The 24,827-nt window shown below is 39.8% G+C and overlaps 1 protein-coding gene across 6 annotated transcripts in view; it reads left to right on the top strand.

The window, feature by feature from the left end:
* Positions 1 to 24,827, top strand: part of wdr70 (WD repeat domain 70) — a 43,654-nt gene that overhangs the window by 5,251 nt on the left and 13,576 nt on the right. For all 6 annotated transcript variants that reach the window (XR_014537713.1, XR_014537714.1, XM_083567734.1 and 3 more), the window contains exons 6-13: positions 992 to 1,051; positions 1,752 to 1,885; positions 3,490 to 3,643; positions 6,989 to 7,065; positions 13,752 to 13,926; positions 22,291 to 22,390; positions 22,987 to 23,071; positions 23,202 to 23,340. Coding sequence is in view for 4 of the 6 variants with exons in the window: in XM_083567734.1 (XP_083423860.1) it covers positions 992 to 1,051; positions 1,752 to 1,885; positions 3,490 to 3,643; positions 6,989 to 7,065; positions 13,752 to 13,926; positions 22,291 to 22,390; positions 22,987 to 23,071; positions 23,202 to 23,340 (924 nt within the window). In the remaining 2 variants the exon portion in view is untranslated. The remainder of the gene's footprint in view (positions 1 to 991; positions 1,052 to 1,751; positions 1,886 to 3,489; positions 3,644 to 6,988; positions 7,066 to 13,751; positions 13,927 to 22,290; positions 22,391 to 22,986; positions 23,072 to 23,201; positions 23,341 to 24,827) is intronic.

Below are 24,827 nucleotides of genomic sequence, written 5' to 3'. Positions count from 1 at the left end.
TGGGAAGATGCTCCACTAGATTTTCGAGTGTGTTTGTGGAGATTTGTGCTTATTTAGTCATAACGTGTTAGTGAAGTCCGGTACTGATGTAGGGTGAAGAAACCTGGGGTGCAGTCAGCGTTCAATTCATCCCAAAGGTGTTCATTAGCGTTTAGGTCAGAGCTCTACAGCAGGCCACTCAAGATTTTTCACTCCAACCCATGTAAAACATATCTTCATGGAGCTGACTTTGTGCGCTGGGGCATTGTCATGCTGGAACAGGTTTAGGTCTTCTAGTTCAAGTGAAGGGAACATGTAATACCTACGCATCCAAAGAAATTCTAGACAATTGTGGGCCTCCAACTTTGTGGTAACAGTTTAAGGAAGAATCATATGTGGCTGGGAAAAGTTAACTTTTTCAATGACCTGATGTGTGCACCAGGGGGCAGCACGTTCCCATTCCGCCAAATTTCAGTTTGGATGATTGAGAATTTTTTGCAGCAGCAGTAGTAATAATGATAACAATTAATATACCAACCTGCATGATAGGACAAGATTTCTGGAACAATTTTAAGTTATTAATCGCATGAACATGTGTCTGAGTGTAACGTTTGACTCGACACTGCAGCTGACAGGGTGAAGTTTCACAGGCCCATACTCAGCTGGTGACAAAACCACTTCCCGGTCGGTGCACCTACAAGCCCTGCTGCTGGTTTAGTGTTAATCGTAATGGTCAAATTACCCAGTGCTGCCTCGAAACATTTGGGAGCAGTGACCTTGTGTGTGAGTTAAGTAGCAGTGATCCTGACCTGATATTCGGCTCCGTAAACAAACACTGGTGCGTCACCGCTAGCTACAAATATCAGTTCAGGTGGAAGTAATAATACACTAAATCCAAATGTATGATCCAAAATAGTAGATTTATTTCCTTACAGTCTCTTTTCCCTCCCTCTTTCTCTCTCTATTTCTCTAAATTTTTCTTTTTATCTGTCTTTCTCTTTTTTTGCTACAGGATCCAGTAAAGAAAATTCCAGACACTCATGAGATCACACTTCTGCATGGTACAAAGACAGTGAGTTTGTGTTTTTTTTCCCTTCTTTTTTCTCCCCTAAATACTGCTGAACTTCTCTCTCTCTCTCTCTCTCTCTCTCTCTCTCTCTCTCTCTCTCTCTCTCTCTCTCTCTCTCCACTCACTTTATTCTTTCTTCCTGTTAGTTTGTAAAGCCTGCAAATGTAATAAAGGTGGACTATGTAACGTGACACTTTGACGTGATGCAAAGAGCAACTGAGTCACACAGAGTCCCAGCAAGGCAAAAGACAGATTTGTTTGTGGTCTGAAGCCTCGTCAATTTAGATGTCCTTCTAATTTACTATTTCTTTATTTTTCCGATTTGTTTATGCATTTATGAATTTGACCTCTGTTTTTTCCTCTTAGCTTTTCCTTAATTTTTTGGTTCCTTTTTTCCCCCTCCAAAATATATATACTTCTCTCTCTTTCAGTCCATAAATTGTACCTTTTATAAATATTTCTACTGAAATCTTTATTGTCCTAGAGAGAGAGAGTAGCAGAGGTGGAAGGTTGTGAATTTTGTGACTGTAGAAGGATGAAAACAGCAGATGTATTTTCTCGGCTCTGGGCAAAGCATCGTTTTTAGAATCGAATCATTTCTGTAATGCTCCAAGGATTACACATGGAAAGGGTGTTTGTTCAGTTTGTTTATAACGGCTGAAGAAAAATAGTCACCGTTCTTTCTCTCGCCGTGGTGGTACAGGTCTCAGCAATGGGCCTCGACCCGTCTGGCGCTCGGCTGGTCACTGGTAGCTATGACTTCGATGTCAAGTTCTGGGACTTTGCCGGGATGGATGCAGCGCTGCAGGCCTTCAGGTCCCTACAGCCGTGTGAATGGTGAGAATGAGTTCAAATAATAATTAACTTTCATTTTAATGTTGGTTAAATCGCCAAATGATAATAACAGTGTTGCTTTAATGGTGATAGGATTCAATGTATTAAATGCAGGATAAAGATGAGTAGGCATGTAAATGAAAAAAAAAAGCATGTAAGTACACAAATCTGTATACAGTGAGTGAATACGTAAGTGTCCAAGGAATTATGCAAGTCTGCAATAGGCAGGAATATAAAGAAGTGTTTAAGTAGGCAAGCAAGAATGTAGACAATAAGGCTAAGCAGTAAGTGAATATAAAATAAGGAAGAAAGCAAACATGTGATTACATAAGTAGGTCAATATTTAAGATCATAGACGTAAAGTAAGGATGCATGTAGTCAAGCGCATAAGTGTGTAAGTAAGAAGGCAAGTGAGCTCGAATAAAAAGGGCAGCTAATCGTGATTTAATGCACCGCAGTTGCAGTTTTTCCGAGATCGTAATCATGATTAAGTGTATCGTTCTCACTTGTGTATAGGTTTTAAATAAGATTTAGAAATTGGTTTCGGATGTAAGACCTGGTATTTCTTCTTAAATTCCAGATTTGCCTGACTTACTGTGTGTTGTGTGCATTTTCGACCTCAGGAAGGGCTCAGCCTAGACTAACTGGGGCCAGATGCGGCGGGGCAGGGCAGGGCAGGGCAGGGCAGAGCAGGGTAGGGTTTTTTGCGTGTTAATATGTCTCAGCCTTCTAAATAGTGGCTGTCTTTACAAAATCAGGAGTCTTGAGATCTTGAAAACCCACTCAGCTGAGCTGGAGCTGGCTTTCCCGTGCACAAAGAGAGCAGTACTACGGCACATTAAGCAGCTCATCAGCTCACAGTGCCGTTCCTCTTCTAAAAAGCTCTTGACTTCGTGGCCAAAATAAATGTTGCCCATGTGGAGACTATAAAGGCTGCGAACGACTGTTGAGTAACGCTTATGTACATGAGTCTCAGTCCGGCTTTGACATATCCTCCAAGCTAATTCCATTGCATGTCATATTGACTATGTCTAATGCAGTTCAGCTTTTAAAGCGGACACGTTTTTATCACGTTGACTGAACGAGTATGCTGTAGGATGGTTCTCTCATCCTGCCCCAGGAGACTACAGTTGGACTAGACGTGTTATTTTTTCATATCTTTATGATATTAAGACTCTAAAGCCACCCAGCACAAATGAAAACCCAGCAAAAAAACCCTTCTGCTGGTATTGTGTTTCAAGTCACCATGGTGACCATAAGTAATATTGTGTTCTATTGGCATTTTTTTTAAAATTTTTTTTACAGACATCTTTTCACGATTAGGAGTTACGTAACGTGTTACAAGGCCGGAAGTCTTGCACAATTGGCAGATGTCTTTGATCGTAGAGTCAGACAGATGAAATCTCTCAGAGTTGCCTGTACACAGAAAGTGTAGCCCCTCGCTCGCTGCTCAAAATCTAGTCACGATTGTTAGAATGTCTCACTGCACTTCTCATCTGTCGCTCAGATCAACTGACCTTTAACCCGAATAAACTCAGCTCGGCCTCGTGATTATAAAAAAAAGTAAACATGCTGTTTAAGATGATTTTTGTGTTCTTTTATTTTAGTCACCAGATCAGAGCCTTGCAGTATAGCGTAACCGGCGACGTGATCCTGGTAGTGGCAGGAAATGCCCAAGCAAAAGTTTTGGATCGGGACGGCTTCCAAGTCCTAGAGTGCATCAAAGGGGACCAGTATATTGTGGACATGGCCAATACCAAGGTATATGCCCTTTCTGTCTTTTACTGATTAAAGAAAATATGTCTGCATTGTATCCTATTTAAGTATCCTTTAGATACATATAACAAATAAACAAAATTTGTATTATTTTTATTATTATTATTATTATGAATAACCTCCTTTTCTTTTATCTCACCACTTGCAGAGAAATGTCTCCTATTATGTTTGTTTCCGAATGTTATGTTAATAAACAAGGTAATATCACTTATACTAGAATTAGATGGATACTAGATTTACAACAAATAATGAACAAAATACATATTATATGTCAAAATATTTGTTTATTGGTCACATTTTCTAAATACAGCAAAATAAATGGATAAATAACAAAACAAATAAAAAACTAACAACACAAACAGGTCATATTCTTATACATAAATTGTAGTATAATATGTAGTACATAATTTTTTTTTTCAGACAAATGCCAAAAAGGTTGCTAAATTATGTAGAATTTCTGGACTGGCCCCTTTAACGAGTATCTATTCTTATTTCTTTTATTTATTTATTTATTAATTTATTTATTTTTTTAAATGAGTAGATTGAAAAGGGGTTCATCCATTTAAACATAGGTAATCTTCTGGAAAGTGATGTGTTGAACGCCAGCATTTTATTACTGAACTGCTAAAGTTCATATTTTGTGGTTGATTCCAAATATGGGAATGAAAACAGATGGGGTTGGACCTGTAGTGTCTCAGAAAATGTGTGAAAAAAATTTAATTTGCAAAAATGATGCAATCTTGGGCACATCCAGAACATCGTTCTGGTTTAATTTTAGATAGTCTAACCTTTGACCAGTGATACAACCCCGATCCCAAAAAAACAGAAGGCAATGATTTTTATTTATTTATTCATAACAGAACAAAGAAAACACTTCAAATGTTCAAACTGAGAAAGTGTATGTGTTAAGAAAAAAAGAAAAAGTAAGTGTTACTAAAAGGGAACAGCTGGAGGAACATTTAGCAAATAATCAGGATATTCGGCAACTGATCAGTATCACGACTGGGTGTAAAAAAAAAAAAAGTAAAGTCTTTAAGAAGTAAAGATGGGCAGAGCTTTAGCAATCTTTGAGAAATTGTGTCTACATTTTGACAATAATGCTCAACGTCAAAATGCAGAAACGCTCAATATCTCATCATCTACAGCACATAATATATTCAGAGAATCTGGAGAAATCCCTATGAGTAATAGAAATCACTGCATGATTTAGAAACCCCTCCAGAAATCACTAGAAGATTTGCTAAACATTGTATTCTGGTTTCATTTTATTAACATTTTACACAGCGTCCCAAATTCTTTGGAATTGCGGCTGTATATAAAATCATGCAGTGCCTTTGAGAAGTTTGGATTTGGCCTGATCAGTCTCCTGAGCTAAATCCTATTGAAACTGCTCTGGAATGAACTGGATCATAAGGTCTGAAAGAAATATCCAACTAGCAAACACCTTTGGCAAGTTTTACAAAAAGCATGGCAAAGTATTTCTGAATGGTTGGAAAACTAACAGTCTGGATGCCAAGAGTGTGTAAAGCTGTTATGTGGGGAGGATTTTTCAAAGAAAATTTACAGTTTAAACTGTACATATATTTATTTGTTTTGTCCTATAATTAATCAAAATAAATAAATCAAATAAATCTTTTACATATTGTAACATTTTTTAGTTTGTTGTAATAAACGGAACATGCATGTGTCTCTCAAAAATGGTAGATAGATAGATAGATAGATAGATAGATAGATAGATAGATAGATAGATAGATAGATAGATAGATAGATAGATAGATAGATAGATAGATAGATAGATAGATACCATTTACAGTATATCCAGGTTTTCTTAATTGCAGTCACACTTAATCACATATATCATTAAAATCTCAGATTTTTACTTCATCTTTTAAATACCAGAATAATGTTTAATTTTTTTTCCCGGGAAAGCTGTGGATTTAGTTTAAGCCCGTTTTTTTTTTTTTTTTTTTTTTTTTTTTTTTTTTAAATGCTCTTTGTGTGTATATTCAAACAACTCTGGATAGTTTGTCTTTTTTTTTTTTTTACATTAAAGGGGTTTAAATATCATAGATTTTTCTCTGAGCGGCGATTTGGATAGTTTATGGGTGCGTGCTGTCATTTGTTTGCTACATCTGCAGACTGTTTGTTGAAGTCTGGATGAAATACGGTTAAGAGTGACTAAATCATGCACCTGGTCAGCGCTCGTTTTCTTCTTTCTGTAACGTGCTCATACATAAACAGGTGATTCGATGTGACTCCTTATGGGCCATTGCTGAATTACTGTGCTGCTCTATTGGCCTTCAATTTGCAGGCAGTATTGTGTGTGAGCGGTGGCCTAGTGAAGGTGACCCAGGCTAATGCGCTGTATCCAAATAGCATTCATGGATCTTCTCCCTTTACACACACACACACAGACACACACACACGGATTTCCTAAAATCTAGAGTGACACTTCTTCCTGCTTCTGTTTGTAATTTAGATGTTTCTCCTTGTGGGGTGCTCGGCATGTTTTTGCACTGTGTTTATATCCGTGTGTGTCTGTGTGCGTGTGCGTGTGTGTGTGTGTGTGTGTGTGTGTGTGTGTGTGTGTGTGTGTGTGTGTGTGTGTGTGTGTGTGTGTGTGTGTGTGTGTGTGTGTGTGTGTGTGTGTGTGTGTGTGTGTGTGTGTGTGTAAATATAGATCCCAGCATCTGTCTGCTTCTATTTAGTCCACTGCCAATTTGCTCTCCTGCACTGTTGATAGAGTGGATCAAATGTGCATAGCAAGAACACTTCCTCCTATCCAAACGAAGCGGTGCTGCTTTGACCGCTGTTGTTTACCTTTCTGCTCTCAATCCGTATGGGAGAAATTAGCTTTGTCATGTCATTAACGACATGATTAGCGTGCAGTGTTCGGAACAGCAAGGAGAACTAGTGCTTGATCGTTTGATCTGTTTCTCCATAACAGGCCAAATTGGCGGTGAGGTTATGGGTATGTACGTGTAGGTTAATGGCAGCTTTAGGCTTCTAGAGTCAGAGCGAAACCTCCACACTGTGTGATTTCAGGTTTCGGGTGCTTCGTGTTTGTATATGTCCTAAGAGCTTGTTTTTTATGACTAATTTTACCGTGGAGGAAATTGCTCGAAGATGATACAGAATGATACGCAGCTTGAAACGTTTTGGAGACGGCTCTTTGTGTTTTGCTATAGAATAAATTGTCGTTTGACCATACAAGCTGTCGTTCTCATTCTTTATAATGATTGTTTGGTTAAACCAACTACTCAAGTCCTTACATATGGCCTTCATAATATTTAACCTGAAAATGCCCTGATTGTCTCGTCTCCTTTACAGGGCCACACGGCCATGCTGAACAGCGGCTGCTGGCACCCCAAGATCAAAGAGGAGTTCCTCACCTGCTCCAACGACGGGTGAGTAATCCTTAAAGATGAGCAGAAATCTGAGCGTGGAGACCGGCCCCTTGAGCACAGTGAGTCTCCTGGCTCCATATAGAATTCCTATACGTGGAGCTGGTTAAAGAGGCGAAGGTCATCCGTGTCTGCTGTGGCGGTGTCCGTGACTCAGTGATTGAGTAATATAACCACCCTGACTCACGTACTTAGTCAGACCGTAAGTGTAGTTAAAAATTTCACCTCTCTTACAGATTTCCCCCTTCTAAAGGTGGGCTGGAGTTTTAGCTGTTATTAACAGTTACTGTGTGGGTTTATTTGTCTGTTTTTATTGATTTGCTCAGGCGGTTTTACTAGATGTAATCCCAGAAAAACTTTAGGTTTTCCAAGGTTTTTTACAGGAGTTTGTGTTTCCTGAATCTTGCCATGCAACCTCCAAATTATAAAGCCAGCAATCATGGCTGTCATAAGACTATACCTTTATAACCACTTTTATGTCTTCTATTTAATTATGCCTTTGCTCATGGGTAATTTCAACAACAGTTCTGTAAGGTAAGTGCCTTAGCCTGCTCAGCCACTGCAGTTTAGTGTTCATATTCCCTAATTTGGTACCGAACCGTGGCGGGCCATCAGAGCCAGCAAGGCCTTCTCTTCTCAAGGCCTAAACTCTTCTCCCTTTAGGAACAGCACTGCGGGCGCTTGTAGTGTAAAATCCATGTTGCATGAAAACCTAGGGTGGCCTGTGTGTTTGCGATTTATAAGGTTAATATTGATTCTGCTAGAGATGATGTATGCAGCACAGCTGTGGCTGCAGTGAAAGGAAACTTGCTGAATTGTGTTAATTGGGTTTTTTGCTTTAGTAATGGCATTTATTCTTGCTGCATGAGATACCCGTCTGTGATGAAGCGATCCGTTACACTGTGTTTCTGTATAAAAATAATATAATATTGATGATTTTTATAGCCATGGGGTCATAATAATGGTGATTAAAGGTGTATTCAGGCAGGCCTAGGTGTGTAATGCACAGCCCACTACCAAATGATTGTTTGAAATAATTGAAAAAATGTGTTTGCTTCTGAGTTCTAGTGATTTTAAGTTATAAGATTATAAGTGCTTCATTGGACAAACTGATTTAAGTTCTAACATAAATCTTTATAAATCTTTCTAACATAAATCTTTATGAAACATATAAATACATCACCAGGGTTTACTTGATTCTAAATGCTTCAGGAGCATTTATCCCGTGGTTTTACCATGAAGAAACCTGAGCTCATCGTCATCATTGAAGCTGTTCGCCAGCCAATAATGTGGGCTAATGTTTTACAGTATGACCCACAGTTCTGCATGTGAAGCTGCTTTCTTCCAGTTTACCTTGTGTTCTGGAAATCATCCTGTGGCACGGTATTGCTGCCGTTTTTGGCCGTCGAAGAGGTGGGAAAACAGTGAGAACTTTCAAGCCAAAGCAACTGCAGATGTTCGCTGTTCCTGGTTGGGTGGCAGTTCAGCACCGCAGGGGCTGCACACATTTTGTTATGGGGAAGTTCTGTGATCAACTGGTGTAACCTTGTATTTCTTGCCCCTGCCCTCACTCTCACTAGCCCCTGTTCAGACTGTGAGCGTCTCGGGTAGAATATAACCACTTGCTTGGTGTTAAACTATTGAAGTGTGTTGATGTGTATATAACGATAAAGTGACACGAAGGCGGTGTGCCTTATCTAATTCTCTGATCGCTGGTACTGAATAAAACCATGTTGCATTTTTTTAGGCTGATTTAATTTACTGCCGAGTTGTATGGTGAAGTATGGGCTGTGTTTGATAACATGCAATTTCATCTAATTGTTTCACGGATGTTTATTTCTGTACTTAACAAATGATGGCGGTTCATATGTTAAGCTAAGAATGCTTTTTGATATTACGTATTCTTAAAAAAGTAAAAAAAAAAAATTAAATTCTACTATCATGAAATTGTTTGAGAGAATTGAATTTTCTGGTTTCTATTAGAAACTCCTCCTCTCTGGAATTAAGTCAGAACTGCATAAATAGACGAATTCTACTCACTTGTCGGCATGCTTTCGTAACTATAAGTGCAGCTCTGGATGTTTTAACTTCCAGCAGGGTTTATTCAGCCTTTCTCCTTTCATGAGCAGCTTTTATCACCCACAGCATGCTGTAGGCAAGCTGTAAAACCAGATTTTTTTTGGAATGACTTCTGGGAGCCACTATAGTCTCTACAGTTCACAGCTGTAACACTGACTTCAAGAATGTTCTGCTGTGGAAAAAAATAAAAGGGAGTAGATTCCCTAAATATCATGTTGGAAGTTAGTGTTGGGATCTGGCCCGGGACGAAGCTGTGTCTGAGCTTTCAGCGGTGGTGCACCATGTGTTCCTGCTGGCGTTTCATTATATTGAATACAATTCTTTCCTAGAAAAATATACTGGTGAAATGTAGGTTGCCTTTAAGTGAGTGGCCTGCCTCTGCCTCTTTTACATTCTGGAACAACTCAATATCTGTTTATTTCTTGCATTCTAGATTTGTCGGTACAATATGCAACCCATTTTTCTATAAAAAAAACTCAGTGCTCTTGCTTTATACCATGGCGTAATTTGGGCTTTTCACTGACGCGAACTCTACCATCCACAAACAAGTTATGGCATTGGGTGGGAGACATGGCAGGTTCGTCTACAGTCCAGTGAGTCTAAAACTGTACTTGCCTTTACAGATGAAGTGTTCCATGCCTTTGTCATGTAACACAGCATACCATTTAGACATTTCAGTTTTTGTGGCTGATGGTTTACTTTTATAGAATCCAACTTCTGATGGACACATCCAATTTTTCAGCACCTGCTTGGTACCACTACCGGCAGAAACCCCGCTAAAAAGAGGATTGATAGTGTGAGTCCAGGTTTAATTCAAGTCCTTAACAAGCTCTTGTCGTAAACCTTGTTAACAGTCTGTCCTCTGATTAAGGGCTTTCTCGATAAGTGCCCTGGCAGAGGAATCCTTAATGTCCACCCAACCTTATTTGTTTGCCTAACAATTACCCCCAACCCCCCTTTTCTTTCTTATCTCTTTTGGTGCATAGAATACAGCGCCACCTTCTCTTCATAATCAACAGGTTGACAACACATTGTCAACCTCCCAAGGCTCAGACACTCCACACCATTCAGCCCATGCTTCTGCTTTGATCAGCCACTATTTTATACTGACATCCTTATCCATCCATCTTAGGTATTTTTCCAACCACTTGTATATTGCAGGCATAAACGCCAGCTTTGGGCAAGATAGCATCTGTTAAGGTGGAGAAAGGTTGGGGGGGTGGGGTGTGTGTCTGTGTTGGTTCATAAACTACCTACGCATGACCGGGATTGTATTGCTATCGTATTTAATCGCGTTCCCTTTCAGTTCGGTTAGAATTAACACATTAAACAAGTAAGCAATTCAGAAAAAAACCCACAAAGATATGTCACTCCAGAAAGATTCAGATAAACATGCTTCACTTCCATTTTATAATTTAAAGAAAATGAAAAGAATCTGCAAAGCACTAAGAGAACTGGCCCTGAGGCTACGGGATCACTCGTGCTCTCAAGTTAAAACTGGTCATCTTCAGCTTTTATATATTGTAAAGCAAACCAGATGACTTTTTTAGTTGTTCTCTTTTGTGCTCTAGAAAAGGTTGTGTTACTGAATAGAACGGGTGACGTGCGCAGGAGAATCCTATGTAAACAGTGCAGAGGCAGGACATATGAGACAGGTAGAGCCATCTGTCACAGTTACACTCGGCCGTTACTGCCGTCATCAGTAGATCTTTTCTTCTCAGCGTCCAGGATTGATCATCAATGATCCAGTGGTTGTTGCCATTCTTGACTACTGGTTTTGATGTTCTGTTATCTTGGTGTACTAAAGTTATGGAGCTTTAAATTAAGGTCACTAATCAGCCTAAGTGCCTTTCAGACATCACAAGCTCACTGCTGATTGCACATTATCACAAAAACCTTGTTCAGTCACTTGTCTAGTGAGTTTAGTGAAAGCGAATGTATTCATGTTATTAACATGAGAACTATTTCTTGATCAAGTCTTCTGTCTCTATACTATTGCCAACTGCGGAGACCAGTTGCTGATGATTTTGGGAGCGGAGTGTTTTCCTAAATGTGTCTGATACAGGATTCTAGCTACTCAACAGTTCTGGGTTTCCTTTGTTGTATTTTTCACTTTATGCTGCTCCAAATGTTTTCACATGGTGAAAGGACTGCGGGCAGGCCACTTCAGCACACGAATTATTCTACTACAAAGAAATTTTATTGTAATAGATGTATGCAGTTAGCATTGACTTGCTCAAATATGTAAGGCTTTCTCTAAAAATATGTTTTCTGGATTGAAGAATTTGTTTTTGCTCTAAAACCTGTATATACCATTCAGCATGTACAAGCTGCCCATTGCACAGGCACTAATGCACACCCATACCATCAGAGATGTCTTTTTTTTTTTTTTTTAACTAAGCTCTGAAAACAAGCAGTATGGTCCCTCTCTGATAAATACATTCAAATTTCGATTTATCTGTAAGAAACAGTTCTCCACTTTGCTTCAATACATTTTATATTAGCTTTGGCCCAGAGAGGATGGCCACATTTCTGGATCATGTTCACACATGCCTTCTTCTTGCATGATAGAGATTTAACCTGCATTTGTGAATGATATGACAAAACTGTGTTCACAGACAATGATTTCGGAGGTGTTAATGAGTCTATGCAGGGATGCGTTACAGAATCATGACTGTATTATTTGCAGTGCTGCCTGAGGGCCTGAAGATTACAGGTATCCAATATAGATTTTTTGCACTCGTCCCCTGTGCACAGAGATTTCGCCAGATTCTTTGGAACGTTTGATTATATTATGTACTGTAAATGATGAGATATTCAACATTTCTGCAATTTTATGTTGAGGAAAATTATTTTAAAATTGTTACACAATCAGTCTTTCACAGATTTGTGAAGCTCTGCCTATATTTACTTCTAAGAGACTTTGCCTCTCTAAGAGGTCAAGTTGTCAAATGCAAAAGGTTTCTCCAACGGTTTAATTTTAATGACACTTGGCCTTATTTTTCCCTTAAAATTGTACATTTCCTCAGTTGAAACAGTTTGTTTTTTGGGTTTTTTTTTGTGAATAAAATATAGATTTATGAGATTTGCAAATCGTCATTGCATTCTGCTCTATCTATCTATCTATCTATCTATCTATCTATCTATCTATCTATCTATCTATCTATCTATCTATCTATCTATCTATCTATCTATCTATCTATCTATCTATCTATCTATATATATATATATATATATATATATATATATATATAATATTACAGTGTCAATATTTATTTAGAATTGACTTGTGTTTTTGGTTAGTTAATGAAATTCATGGTGTGTTTTACAGCTCGCAATAGATGTCAGTTATGTGGCTAATTAATCAGCATCCACAGACAGGCTTTTGGACATTTGTGTCTTTTGTTTAGTCATGATCACTATGTCAGTGTGCTGGAATCCTTGCCTGTATCGTAGCTCTCGTTGTGTTAACGGTGCATTCAGGCCCCTCTGACATCAGGGGTCATAGCTAGTTAAAGCAAGACGGTGGTATGGAAAACTACTTGGACACGCTCAGCCTGCCTGTCCTGTCCGCTTGGCATGGCTTATCTTTGAACGGGTTGACTCACCATGACCTCTTGCCATCAACCCTTTTCCCTCTGATGTGTCTCTTCTTTCCTTCATAATACCCCAGTTTGCGTGGTTTGAAGTCAATAGTGAGGTTGCCTTTTTGTACAACAACAAACAAGAAAGAGGTCTTTATTTGTCTTAGCAGACCATGACCTAATGAATGTTGTGTTCGTCTTTGTAACTAAGGTGAAAAGATGTTTTGCTGATAGCCGTAACATTCTGTCTTTACTCCTAACCCATTCACACCCACTGTGTGTTCTCTGCTTTGCATCTGCCTTTGCTGTACCTGTGTACCCTGTCCATCATGTCAGCATGCCTTCTCTCCTGTGGTCTGACCTAAATAGAACCCAAATGGCACTACCCTTCCCTTTTGAATGCCGATTTTTTATTTTTTTCCCCTCCACTTTTTTTTGTGCTTGTTTGCATTCTGGCAGCTGTGTAAGCCTGGCGCATCAGGTGTGTCAGCATCCAGCACAAAAAAAGCACCATTTGCTATCTGGTAATTACATTTCTATTTTGTTTCAGGGTTTTTTTTTTTCTCTTCCTTAAAATCCCCAATGTTAAAGATATCCATGTGGCTATTATGTTTTTATTTCTTACTTCTTTTTTTCCTCTTCTGTCCTGCCCTAACATCTGTAATGTGTTCAGCAGCTGTAGAGAAGAAAATTGGAATTTCATGGAACCTCCGAATAAGCCTGTAACGTTGATCTCCCATACCCCTCTTTTCTCTTACTTCTCTCTATTCTTTTATGACTCCTCTTTGTTGATGGAATATTTCGGCAATATGGGCTGAGAACCGGACAAAGTGATCATAGTGGCTGAGTGGTTTTTCAACACCCTCCCAATAGTAGATGCTTGCATCCAGCTGTTGAATTTCTGAATGGTTAAAAAAAGCATTTTCAAATGTCCTTTTCCTTTTTTTTTCTTTTTTTCCCCCCTCCAATGTCTACTGAACACGCAGTTATTTTTGCCATTGTTCTTTCGCCTTTTGTTTTGCTCAGGACCGTGCGGACCTGGGACCTGAACAATGAGAAAAAGCACAAGTCTGTATTCAAGCCTCGATCGACACAGGGCAAGAGAGTCACCCCCACCTGCTGCACCTACAGCCGTGATGGCAAGCTGATCGCCGCAGGCTGCCAAGACGGCACCATCCAGATCTGGGACAGAAACCTAAGCGTGAGTCCTCCACTGTTTCTAAAGTCATGTTGAATCCCTGTAATTGGAATAGATAATTAAAAAGTGGTTTTGGTGTACTTTTGTTTTTTATTGCTTATCGTATGGATGTTGACATGGTTTGGATGCTTGCCAAAGTTAAGCTGCCCCCTGTTTTCAAAGGAAAATAAATTATTCACAGAGGTAAAAATGCAGTAAAACAGTTCTGGCCACAGTCTTCCCCATCCTGATGCACAGGAACAGGAGGTTAACAAATGTCTTGACCGGTACTACAGAGGGTCAGTGTTTAGTGTAGCCAGTGACACTGACCAGATCTGTGCAGTGTTAGGAAGCAGGAAGGTGAAGGTTACGGAAGCATTGCTCTGTAAATAAGCTGCCTGGGTGTCCTCCTGCCTAGTATCAGGCCTGACATGGATGAATAGAGACTGTGGTCAGAGTTGACTTGCGCCATGTACTGCTCTCAGAGCAGATGTGGGGCTGTTTTAGGATCTTTGCCTTTTGTTCACCCTTGAGGGTAGACTGGTGGTGTGTATTTGGTTCAGAGCATGACCCAGAGATCATCTAAGCTACTCTGTTATAAAGCCAGAGATGGTGAGCTCCACTGAACCTGGGGAAATGTATTGGTTTGGGATTTTGTGTGTGTGTGTGTGTGTGTGTGTGTGTGTGTGTGTGTGTGTGTGTGTGTGTGTGTGTGTGTGTGTGTGTGTGTGTGTGTGTGTGTGTGTGTGTGTGTTTAAGGGTGATTCGGGTTCATCTTGTCAGTTTATGTAACCAAACTGCAGGCAGACAGGTTCAATGCCTTTTGGCAGAACGATTGCAGAAGCTTTGTGTTCTTCGTAATGTATATCTTCTTGAAAGGTCTGATAAGGGTCTGATGAGAAACGTTTTTAGTAATGTGGTATGATTGAAGAGAGTTATATTGATGTATCCTGTGGGGCTAATTATAGGTCGAGTAGCTAATTACACTCAATCAAACTGATTTCGTTGACTCAGACATTCAGCTTGTATGTTTTGGCACCCTAGTCACCTGCTTCAAATAAAGAACAGTGCGTCAGTTTCAGTAAAGGTTAAACACGGAGCTGTACTCGGGATCATTGCACCTGTGGTCCATGGCAATATTTGAAACCGTGACCTGAATTAGTGCCACACTCCTGGTCAGAATATTTTTCTGTATATTGTTCAGACTGCTCTATCATCATCTATTAGTACTCTTGACCTGGAATAAATTACCAGGTGATGCTTTGTTTCGAGGGATCTGACAAATAGCATTTTTGGGGTTAGATACTAACAGTGAATACAGGTAGCAGTCAGTGGTAATCAATAAACCTTAATCTTAGACCTTGTTTGCAAACAGGTAGAACAGGGTAGTTAATGATCTCAAGTGGACTACTAGTGGACTTCATGGCATATCTTTGTGTGGTAATGAAAACTACTTTTTTTTTTTTAGTTAATTTGCGCCCCAAACGAGAAATGAACTGGCTTTGATAACATTTTTCATTTTGCCTGAGAATTTTCTTTCCACCACCTTTTGGCTAAAGGCTCACCCTCCTGTGATATTTATTTAAGAAGGACTTAAGAGCTCAGCCTTAACACTCTGCAGACCCCCATGTCAATGGCTGTAAGTTATTTCTATTTAGATAGCAGACGATGTCCCCAGGTGTCTTGCATTCCTGGCTGCTTGGCCTGTGTTCTGCATTTTATGGACAAAGACAGAATAAGTATGTCAAGCGGCACAATGTGGTATTCATCCATGCTACCACGTTTGCCCATATAGTGGCTAAAGGCTTGGCAGGCTTGGCAGGCTTGGCTAATATTACACCTGTGAACCTTTTTGGTACCTTAAACAAGACAGGAGATGAAGGACTGAGCAAATGTGTCAATATGAACCATTTTGCGATACGTGGTTGAATGAAATATGTCATGTAAATGCAAAATACTATTTATCTAATACATTGACTGGCCTTGACTCCAGACCATGATCTCGGACCCCTTTCTAGTTGCATCAGTTTGCAGCCACTGACCCACAAATGTTGGGCGAAGAACTTAAAATTTATTGCAGGTTGTTTTTACAAGCTAAATATTTAACCAGCATTCCCCAGCAGCTTACAATAACAACTTGCTTCTTCAAGCTTCAGGCTTTGGTCCATACCCCGTCCTCTCCGATGTGGTCTAGACACCCTGCTCCTCCTTTATATTTTAAAGGTCATAAAAAAAAAAAAGTGAGTTCTATAGCAGGGTTAGGAGGTAAATTCTGCATTGTTTCAATATGTCCAACTTCATAACTGCGTTATGAAGTATAATTTCTTTTAACAATGTTGAATGTTCAAAGTGCATTCTAAATAATAACATACCACTGAGATTTGTTCTTTAAGCCGATGCCTCAGCCATTACTCATATGTTGGACATGTAGAAATACAATACTAATTGTTGAACTCGGTCGAGTACCATTTACTGTTACTGGGATAGACAAGTATGATTGCCGGACTTTGTTGGCTTTTTGATGTTGTTCGCAATGATTCTTTTGGTATTACTCGGGTTAAATGCTGATTTGTTTGTTCCTGAAACTTCTCTGGCGCCTGCCTGCGTTCCGCAGCTCCAGCTACACTTTCTAATGGGTTCTAGGAAATGCATTCTCGTCTGACTTTCACTTTTAGCATGTTAAAAAGGTCATCTTGTTTATTATTACAGTGTGTACAAGAAATCTGCAAGAAAATCATATTAAACCAAACCAAAATCGTATATCACATATACTAATTTAAATAAGTATGTCAAGCGGACATGCCAATATAGGACTTGCCTGTTTCTAGCCTACATACGTGTAATGGTCATGTGACTTACTAACTCCCCTGTTCATAAGCCCTACAACAAGCTTTTGTTTGTAGATTGTATCGAAATAAAGTGTCTGTAGCCCACATGGCATTTTTATTGTGACAACCATTTGTACATCGTGTAAACACTCCTCCATCAACGTTACTTAATCGGCATATGTCTGGAAAGCTTTTCTGCTGCCGAGAATTTGTCATCAAATTCGGAATGTTGGCATAGTTTTTGTCCTTTCCTAACGTGATAAAATGCATCAGTGGATCAGAGCAGAACACAGAAATAGAAAACTGTGTTTTCCTCAGTAATGCTGCTCGTTATTGGACGGGTGCATTTGAGGAACTACGTTTGATGTTTGAATAAATCTTGGGGTGACACTGAACACGTTAAGAAATGCCTGTTAACCTTCTTCGCTTTCAATAGACTTTAACTGTTTTTGGAAGGAAGGAGGTACTAAACTTGGATGCAGCTCAGAGCCTGAGAAAGATCTTATCCAAGCCCAACTGTTAAAAGTGTCAAGTCTATTGTCATTGAAATATATTGAAGCCAAACTTTGTAGTAAAACAGCTTGGCTGGGGATTTGAGACTTTCTGCTCCCTCCAGAGTTTTCCTGCCGTACGTTTCCCAGAACTATGCACTCCGCTTCCTTGTTATTCCATAAGGTTTTTTCAGGATCAACCTCGAAAAATAGGATCAAGCATCAGGGATAAATCGGGAACCATCAGTTCCTTCTCTCCCCTCCCCCCACCTAATTTGTGAATCTTTCTATAGTGCCCCCTTCACTGACACTGACTTGTATCCAGCTCTGGCTCGGACCACGTGTTTTGAATATAAAGCCCTGAGCAGCTGCTCTTATTTCTCAGTCAGCAGCATGCAAAAATCCAAGACACTGCATATACACACACCGTCGTTTAAAAGCTTTCTGGAATTTGCGTGTGTGTGTTCCAGAAGTTTCTCTTTCCTCCCAATCCATACCAATAGTCACACATTCCTCCTGTTCCTAATACACCATTCAGCTTGAAGGCCCAGCAGCTGAGACCATTCTTGTAACTCAAAAGAATAAACTGCAGGGGGAAAAAGTCTCAGACGTGAGCCATGGAAATGACATAGGACTTTCTGACAAGCAGCAAACATCCCAGTTTCACAATTAGATTGGGCTCCTCTCAGTTTGCTGGAAGATATTGACTGAATTCCTTTTAACCAAACATCTGGATAAGTTTGCTCACACTTGAAAAGTTTTCTCAAGGCAGGGTCATAAAAACGAAGGAGACGTTCCAACTTTGTGTCTGAGATTTGGCCGACCAACATTTACTCTGGTTTTGGATCGAGAACCACGTTCCAGTCATTGCTGAATCTCAGTGTCTTTATATACGCCTTACTTGCAGAAACAAAGTGAGGAAATGTCAAATTAATTACTTAAGTAGTAGTAGTAGCACTTCTTAGCTATAAATATTAATGCTTGAGCTATAAAAAGTCTAAACTTCTTGGGACAAGAGGAAGACTTTTTAAAATTTCTGTCATTTTAGTCTAAACCAAGAAGTACAATTTGAGGAAAAGTAATGCATGTTCTTTTGTTTCATATGTCTCAAGATGTACTGACACTAAATATGATGGCAGCAGTTAACTATTTATGTAAAATACTCATTTGAGACTTAACCAAGCTGTCTTTCCCCTGACTTTTCAAAAGAGCATGAAATTCGCTCTGGCTGATTCCTATTTCGATGCTACAGTTGATCAACTCATAGGTTGGAGGTCTGCTTTTGGATCTTTAATAATTGGGGTTCTTGGTCAGGGCAAATCCTGACCCATTTTCTCATCTCTGGTAGAAGCAACAACCTTTCTACCATCACGAGAGAGCTTAAAGAAGGTAGTTGAATATGCCATGTCAAACCTAATCAAATCTCTTGCTTCAGGGCTCTCTTGTCAAACTTTATCAAATGTCTCTGCATGGCCAAATGTACCCTCAAAGCTTTAAATGACCTTCAGGAGCTGCAGGGTCGTACGTGCTCTGCTGCCAAGCACTGAAACTGGAGAAGTTGCCGAGCTAAAGGATAGGCCTCCGAAATCCTGCTTTGCTTCAATGGAGCTGTACAAACTTACATTTTAAAAGTCACTATCCAATTTGTTGTTCAAACTTGCAAGTATGAGCATTTTTGCACAGCCATGTGTGTGTCTTACCCTGAATTTAAAACGTTTGTCTTGGCTGACTTTGTGCTTGCAGGTTGTGGAAGTTGGAGAGTATTATATGTTAGAATTTCTAGTCCCTGAAAAACATTTATTGGGACATAGTTGACAGCGATAAGAAGCCAATGTACCAACTATTTCTTATTTCAACACCCTGCATAGTCATGAACGAATTCAAACGAAGTGGGTCTGGCGAGCTTTTAGTAATCAGCACAGGCATGCTCCATTAACGCACTGAGCAGGTGCTGACAGACAGATACAGTAGTGTTTTCAGCTTGGGCGACGACAAACGCAGCAGAGTGCGGAAGAAACACGGAGCAATTAGACGAAAGAAAATTGGTCTGGCGAAGAGCAGCGTTGGGCTCTGGGAAATGTAATATGTAGCTTAAAGTGTGTGAAGCAGTTTTATCTCCTCAGGTCATGATAATTCCTTTTTTTTTTTTTGCGCTAATGTGAATATGCTGAAGATTGCACCACAACCACCCTGTACTTCAGGACATCACCTGTGCGTTAATGAATTAATCTTTCCATTATCATGTTACCTGTTTTCACAGGTCTTTAAATACATTTTATTTAAAAAGATTTTGCTGTTCAATCTTCAAACAAGCTTCTTTTCTGCACATTAATGTATAATATGGCTTAGAAGTAGTGCTGTCTTAGGTGAAAACTTCTTCAGGATGTTCCAGAACGCACTGCAGGTATACGTCGGAGTTGCACTGAGACCCAGAGGCTCAGTTAGTTAGTGATCTGCAAGACGACTTGTCGTGATGGTTGTGATATTAGCATGGAATCTCGCTGGTGCCAGTCTTATCAGTAGGTAGTATTAAAATCCAAAGTGAAAATCTTTGCAAAATAAAATCATGGATTCTATTAAAGAGTGATTTTAAAGAAGAATCAGAGGAGATTTCTCCTTCAAGGAGTTAATGTAGAATCTAACAACAGTTGTTGCAGAAGACTCTGACTAGATTCGAGATATCACTTTACCCCATTAACCCCCCTGCCTCAACACCACCCTCATTGCTGCACCCAACACATCCAACCGAAACTGCTCATGCTTACAGTGAATCTTCTTTTACTCACATTCTTTATTCCATTTTGCCTCAGCAATTACTGTGGTTATTTTCTATCTGCTATCCAATGTCTATTGGCTGCAATGCCATTTTCCTTTATAGTCTTCTCACATTATTTATGCAGCCTGGCTTGCGCATTTTCCCTCATCAAGGAGAGACAAACTAAGATTAATTATTTCTATATCACAAGGATACAAATACCCCACAAACCTGTCTATGAATTATTCCAGAGGCTCCTAATGGTTTGGCACATTCTGTGGCTGAACAATTAAATTTTTAAATAGATAGGTGAGAAGGTTAAGCTTGCATTCCCTGGATTTTCTCGCCTATCTTGAGAACACCTGCTTGGACAAGGGTTAATACCTTATTGTCTGCTGAAAAGAAAAGTGGCCAAATCGAGCCTATTATGCCCCTTGTTTTTAGAATAGTGTTAATGACTAACAGCTGACGTGGGTTTTATATGCATATGCATTGGAAAATGGCTTTGATTTGGTTCCTGGTGATATGTGGAAATGATTTTCGTTGGTTATTTATTCATGTGGAGACCAAGTCTGGATTTTAACCAACTGACTTTCTTAACCATTAAGACATTATGTGTGTGTGTGTGTGTGTGTGTATGTGTGTGTGTGTGTGTATATATATATATATATATATATATATATATATATATATATATATATATATATATATATATATATATATATATATATATATATAAATAAGAAAATTATTGTGAATGAAAGCTCATTAGCAAGCATTAATGATCTGTGGAGAAATGACGCGTGTGCTATGATGCACATATCCATCCTGTCACATGTGACTCTGCAGTCTTTTACTCAAGCACTGCTATTGATGGGTCTGAATAGAGGCTTTTACTGCCTGTTTTGGATTAACAGTTCAACTAATGTTCATTTCCTGCCATGGGGCTTTACTGTTATCTCTGTGCATCAGTGGATGCCAAAACATGACAGTAGAGCAATAAATGTCACGTAGAATAAGGACTGTTTTCCAGATCTTTAACCGCCATATAGAGCATGGACTAAAAAGCTGCAATTACTGAGATTGCTGTGTATGGGCCTGTGTATGGTGACGCTATAACCGAGTTGCCGTGATAACAGCCTCATTAATAGTAAAAACATTGTTCCCTTGTTGATTTCTTTCATGCAGATTGTAGCAAAGACTTACATTTGCATATATATTTTGGCACGTAGATGTGCGATTGTTCTAGAAACTTGGCTCTTCGCTCTAAAAACGAGTGCTGTGTTCTGTGAATTGTGCTTATGGAGAGGTATTTGTGTGTGTATAGCACAAGGACGTGAGCATACAACAGAAATTACTGGATGTGTGAGCACTTCAGTTCTGCAAGCACTGAGACCCACATTTTCTTACCCCCCCTTATTGCTATGTGTATACTGTGTGGTAAGATAAATAAAAGGTAAAGCAAAGAGAAAACCAATTAGTGTCTTTGCACTTGTCAAAAAACTTTGTTACAGTCCGTTGTAGACACTTTGCTTTTAGGAAGTGTTTCAGATCCCACGCTTGTTGGGAGTGATAAGGAAGTGGCTCAAATTGAGCTCTGAGATATCAAATGCACATTCTACAGATTTTTGGTCCATGACTCTTGCTTTGGCAGAGTGTTGGGTTCTTCATACCGCCACTGATTGGGAAGTCTAAGCTTGCCATCTCCTCCCTCAGGAGAACATCTGGCCTTCAGAGGACTTAGTACAAATTATTACAGCAGTAAAACCACTTTAAACAGCGAAGAGTAGTACTTTGCACTCCATTCTGACATGTGATCGTTTAATTAGTGTTAAATCGGTTTTCTTATGTTTATTATATTGATTCCTTCTAAGTTGGTATTTCTATTAGAATGTAACGCCGAAAGGGTAATGTTAACAAGATGGCGGAAATCTGGCCGTGCAAGTAAACAAGGACGCACGTTTTTTGATCAAATACTCTCATACATCAAACCAGTGTTGGAATTGTGGAGGACCAAACATTTCCTGGGTGGAAGTCAAGTATAGTATGTTTCTTCCTCTACTATAAATAAGAAAAGCTCACAATCACTTGGAGTAACTGAGCATGAAAGAGACTTTAAGTGGCAAAATGCAAATTCTTCACATAGTATTAAAGTGGCTTGGCAGGAACCTGATAATGGAACTTCTCTAGGTCTCTGGAAAGTGTGCACACCACATGTTTTACACACTCATGGATGAGAAATGTGGGTGGTGGATTTTATTTACTTACAAATGTTCTTTTTTTTTTCTTTCTCTTTTTTTGGGGGTCTGTCCAGGTTCATACAAAGTTCCACTGCCGCCAAGCCCATGCAATGGGCTCAGACACCTCCTGCCTCACTTTCTCCTACGATGGAACCACGCTCGCTTCACGAGGAGGTAAGCTATGCTCTACATCAACAGTGTTGCTGTCCGAAGGGGACAGAAATGCTGCTATTTCACCCCTAACCATTCCTAACCTAGAGGTTATAACGTCTGACCCTGACCACAAAGCCGTATTGTTGCGGAAAGATAAAGATCTTTTCTTTGCACTAAAACCAAAGTGACATGCAACTGTAAGGATGGTTGGCAGGATTGACATGGACACACTCGCTCGAATTTTGGCTTGCATTACAGGCCTTCCTTTGAGCTTGCACTTCCCAGCTGGCTTGTGTTCATCTAATGCAGCTTTAGTCAGCGGAGTCATTGGAGATCCCCCGTCAAGGCGTTACTCAGCCTTTAGTGTGATGCATCCGAGCGAATTCTGACTTCAGAACAGTCTTTCAAACCGCTGTGGCGTACACTGAGTCCGATTCAGGCGCTAGCACAATTGATCTTATTCAGTTTTTCCCCCTGTCTCATTCAATTACATGGCAGAGAGAAGAAGGTCTTTGATATTTTTTCTTTCCTTCTTGCATTGATGTTCAAATTACTCATCTTGGCATTCAGCACTGTTCTCAATCTTGACATTTTCCTCTGTTTTGTCTGTCTTGCAGGGGATGACACTCTCAAGACATGGGACATTCGCAACTTCAAGAAGCCTCTGAATGTTGCCACAGGGTTATGCTCATACTTCCCAATGTAAGACAGAATATTCACAGCGGCTGCCTTCGCCATGGTATCCTAGCATGTTAATAAACCCAGTGAAGCAGCTTTAAATAAAGCACTTAATCGCTGATAAAGCTGTGTGTTATCTCGTGTCTGAGCACAGGACAGACTGCTGCTTCAGTCCTGACGATAAACTCCTGGTGACGGGTACTTCAGTGAAGCGCGACCAAGGGAACGGCAAACTGGTCTTCTTTGACAGAGAGTCCTTCAAGAAAGTATACGAGATCGAGGTGGCTAGCACGGTGAGTGTGTGCCAGCTGTATACACAAAGCACTGACTTATTTTTATTTTCCATAAATACAATTGAGATGATGCATCGACTCAAGAGTTCTGCAGGTGACCTTTTACCTCCCAGAAAAACATCCGTAGTGGACAGTGGTGAAAAAAGGTTACGGCTTATGGATTTAAATGTTAGTTTAGGTTAATTTTTTAACTCTGTGTTTATTACTCGGGTCGAAAAATTGCTTATTTTTAAACAAAAATCTTTAAATGAGCCAATCAGCATATTCTTTGTGAATGATTGACAGTTTTGCAGGTCTTTTGATTTCTTGAGTATTAACTGAGATATTTCTCTTCACATTAGTATTAAATAGCGCATTTCTTTAAGACTTGGCAACGCATTGTAGATTTGACTAGATACAACTACTGCTACAGTAATATACACTTGCTTTTTTGTTTAGATTTAACATAGTAATATCAATACTGGAAAGTTAAGTGACTGTTTCAGTCGTTTGAAAGTAAGCTCTGTCAAGATGAAATGCTTCACCCTGCTGAATTCTCAATCTATTTAACTATTACAAGAAAAAGAAAGTCCTTCCTGACAACTCTTTCTTAGCCGTCTTCTTGAGTGTTCATTTGATGCGAGCAAAACATCTATATCAGGAACTCTCAGTGAGAACGTCTGGGTGAAAATCTCAAAAGCGTGAGTGCCTCCAAGACGGCTCCCTCGGCCATCCGTGATGGAATGCGCTCTCGAGATGATTTGTCATGGGAGCTCTCTTTGGATTTAGATTTCCCCGTCACTTCTTCTCTAGTCATAACACAGAGGTCTGAAGAGGCCCACGAAAGCTCTTCCCTCCATCTGGTTGCCCATCTTCAAAATCATCTTCACTGCGAAGGTGGAAACCCTATCTAAACTTCCTGGCTCTCTAAACCCGACAGTTTTTTTTTTTTATTAAATAAAAGAATCGAGAACTGTAGGGCGTATCCTTTTATATTCTTTATTTGAGGAAGGCGTTTTGCACTCGTGTAAATGCTGGCGGATCTCTCTGCGTGAGTTATTTATCGGATAATTTGCCCCGGCGTGACCCTGGCGAGCTCGCTATTTATCATGTTTATCTAAGGTCCTCGGCAGGACAGCTGAAGAATTTAAGTGGCGTCTCTTTATGAAGTGCTGCGCCAGGGAAAGGCCACCAATCATACAGGTGTAAACATTCGACATAACCGCAGCGGCGGGGTCATGCTCTGGGTTAGGAGGCGGGTGGCGGCGAACACATTTTCAGGATGGTTTGGGGTAAATAGGCTCGTTCCTGAGGTGTGAAATTCTGCCGAGACGTCTAATTCTCCACTGGGGTGTCACCATGGGTGTTTGCAATGAGCACAGCTAAAACAGAACCTTTCCTCCTTTTTTGTTCCTCCTCTCAACAGTTGCTATTTAAGTGCAATTAAGATTTCTGTAGATATCACCACGCACGGAAAGGTTTGACACAGTAAACCCGAGTCGCCAGAA

Source organism: Silurus aristotelis, assembly GCF_946808225.1.
Source record: "Silurus aristotelis genome assembly, chromosome: 18".
NCBI lineage: Eukaryota > Metazoa > Chordata > Actinopteri > Siluriformes > Siluridae > Silurus > Silurus aristotelis.
The sequence above is the reverse complement of the archived record's forward strand: the minus strand, read 5'-3'. Positions and strand labels throughout refer to the sequence as shown.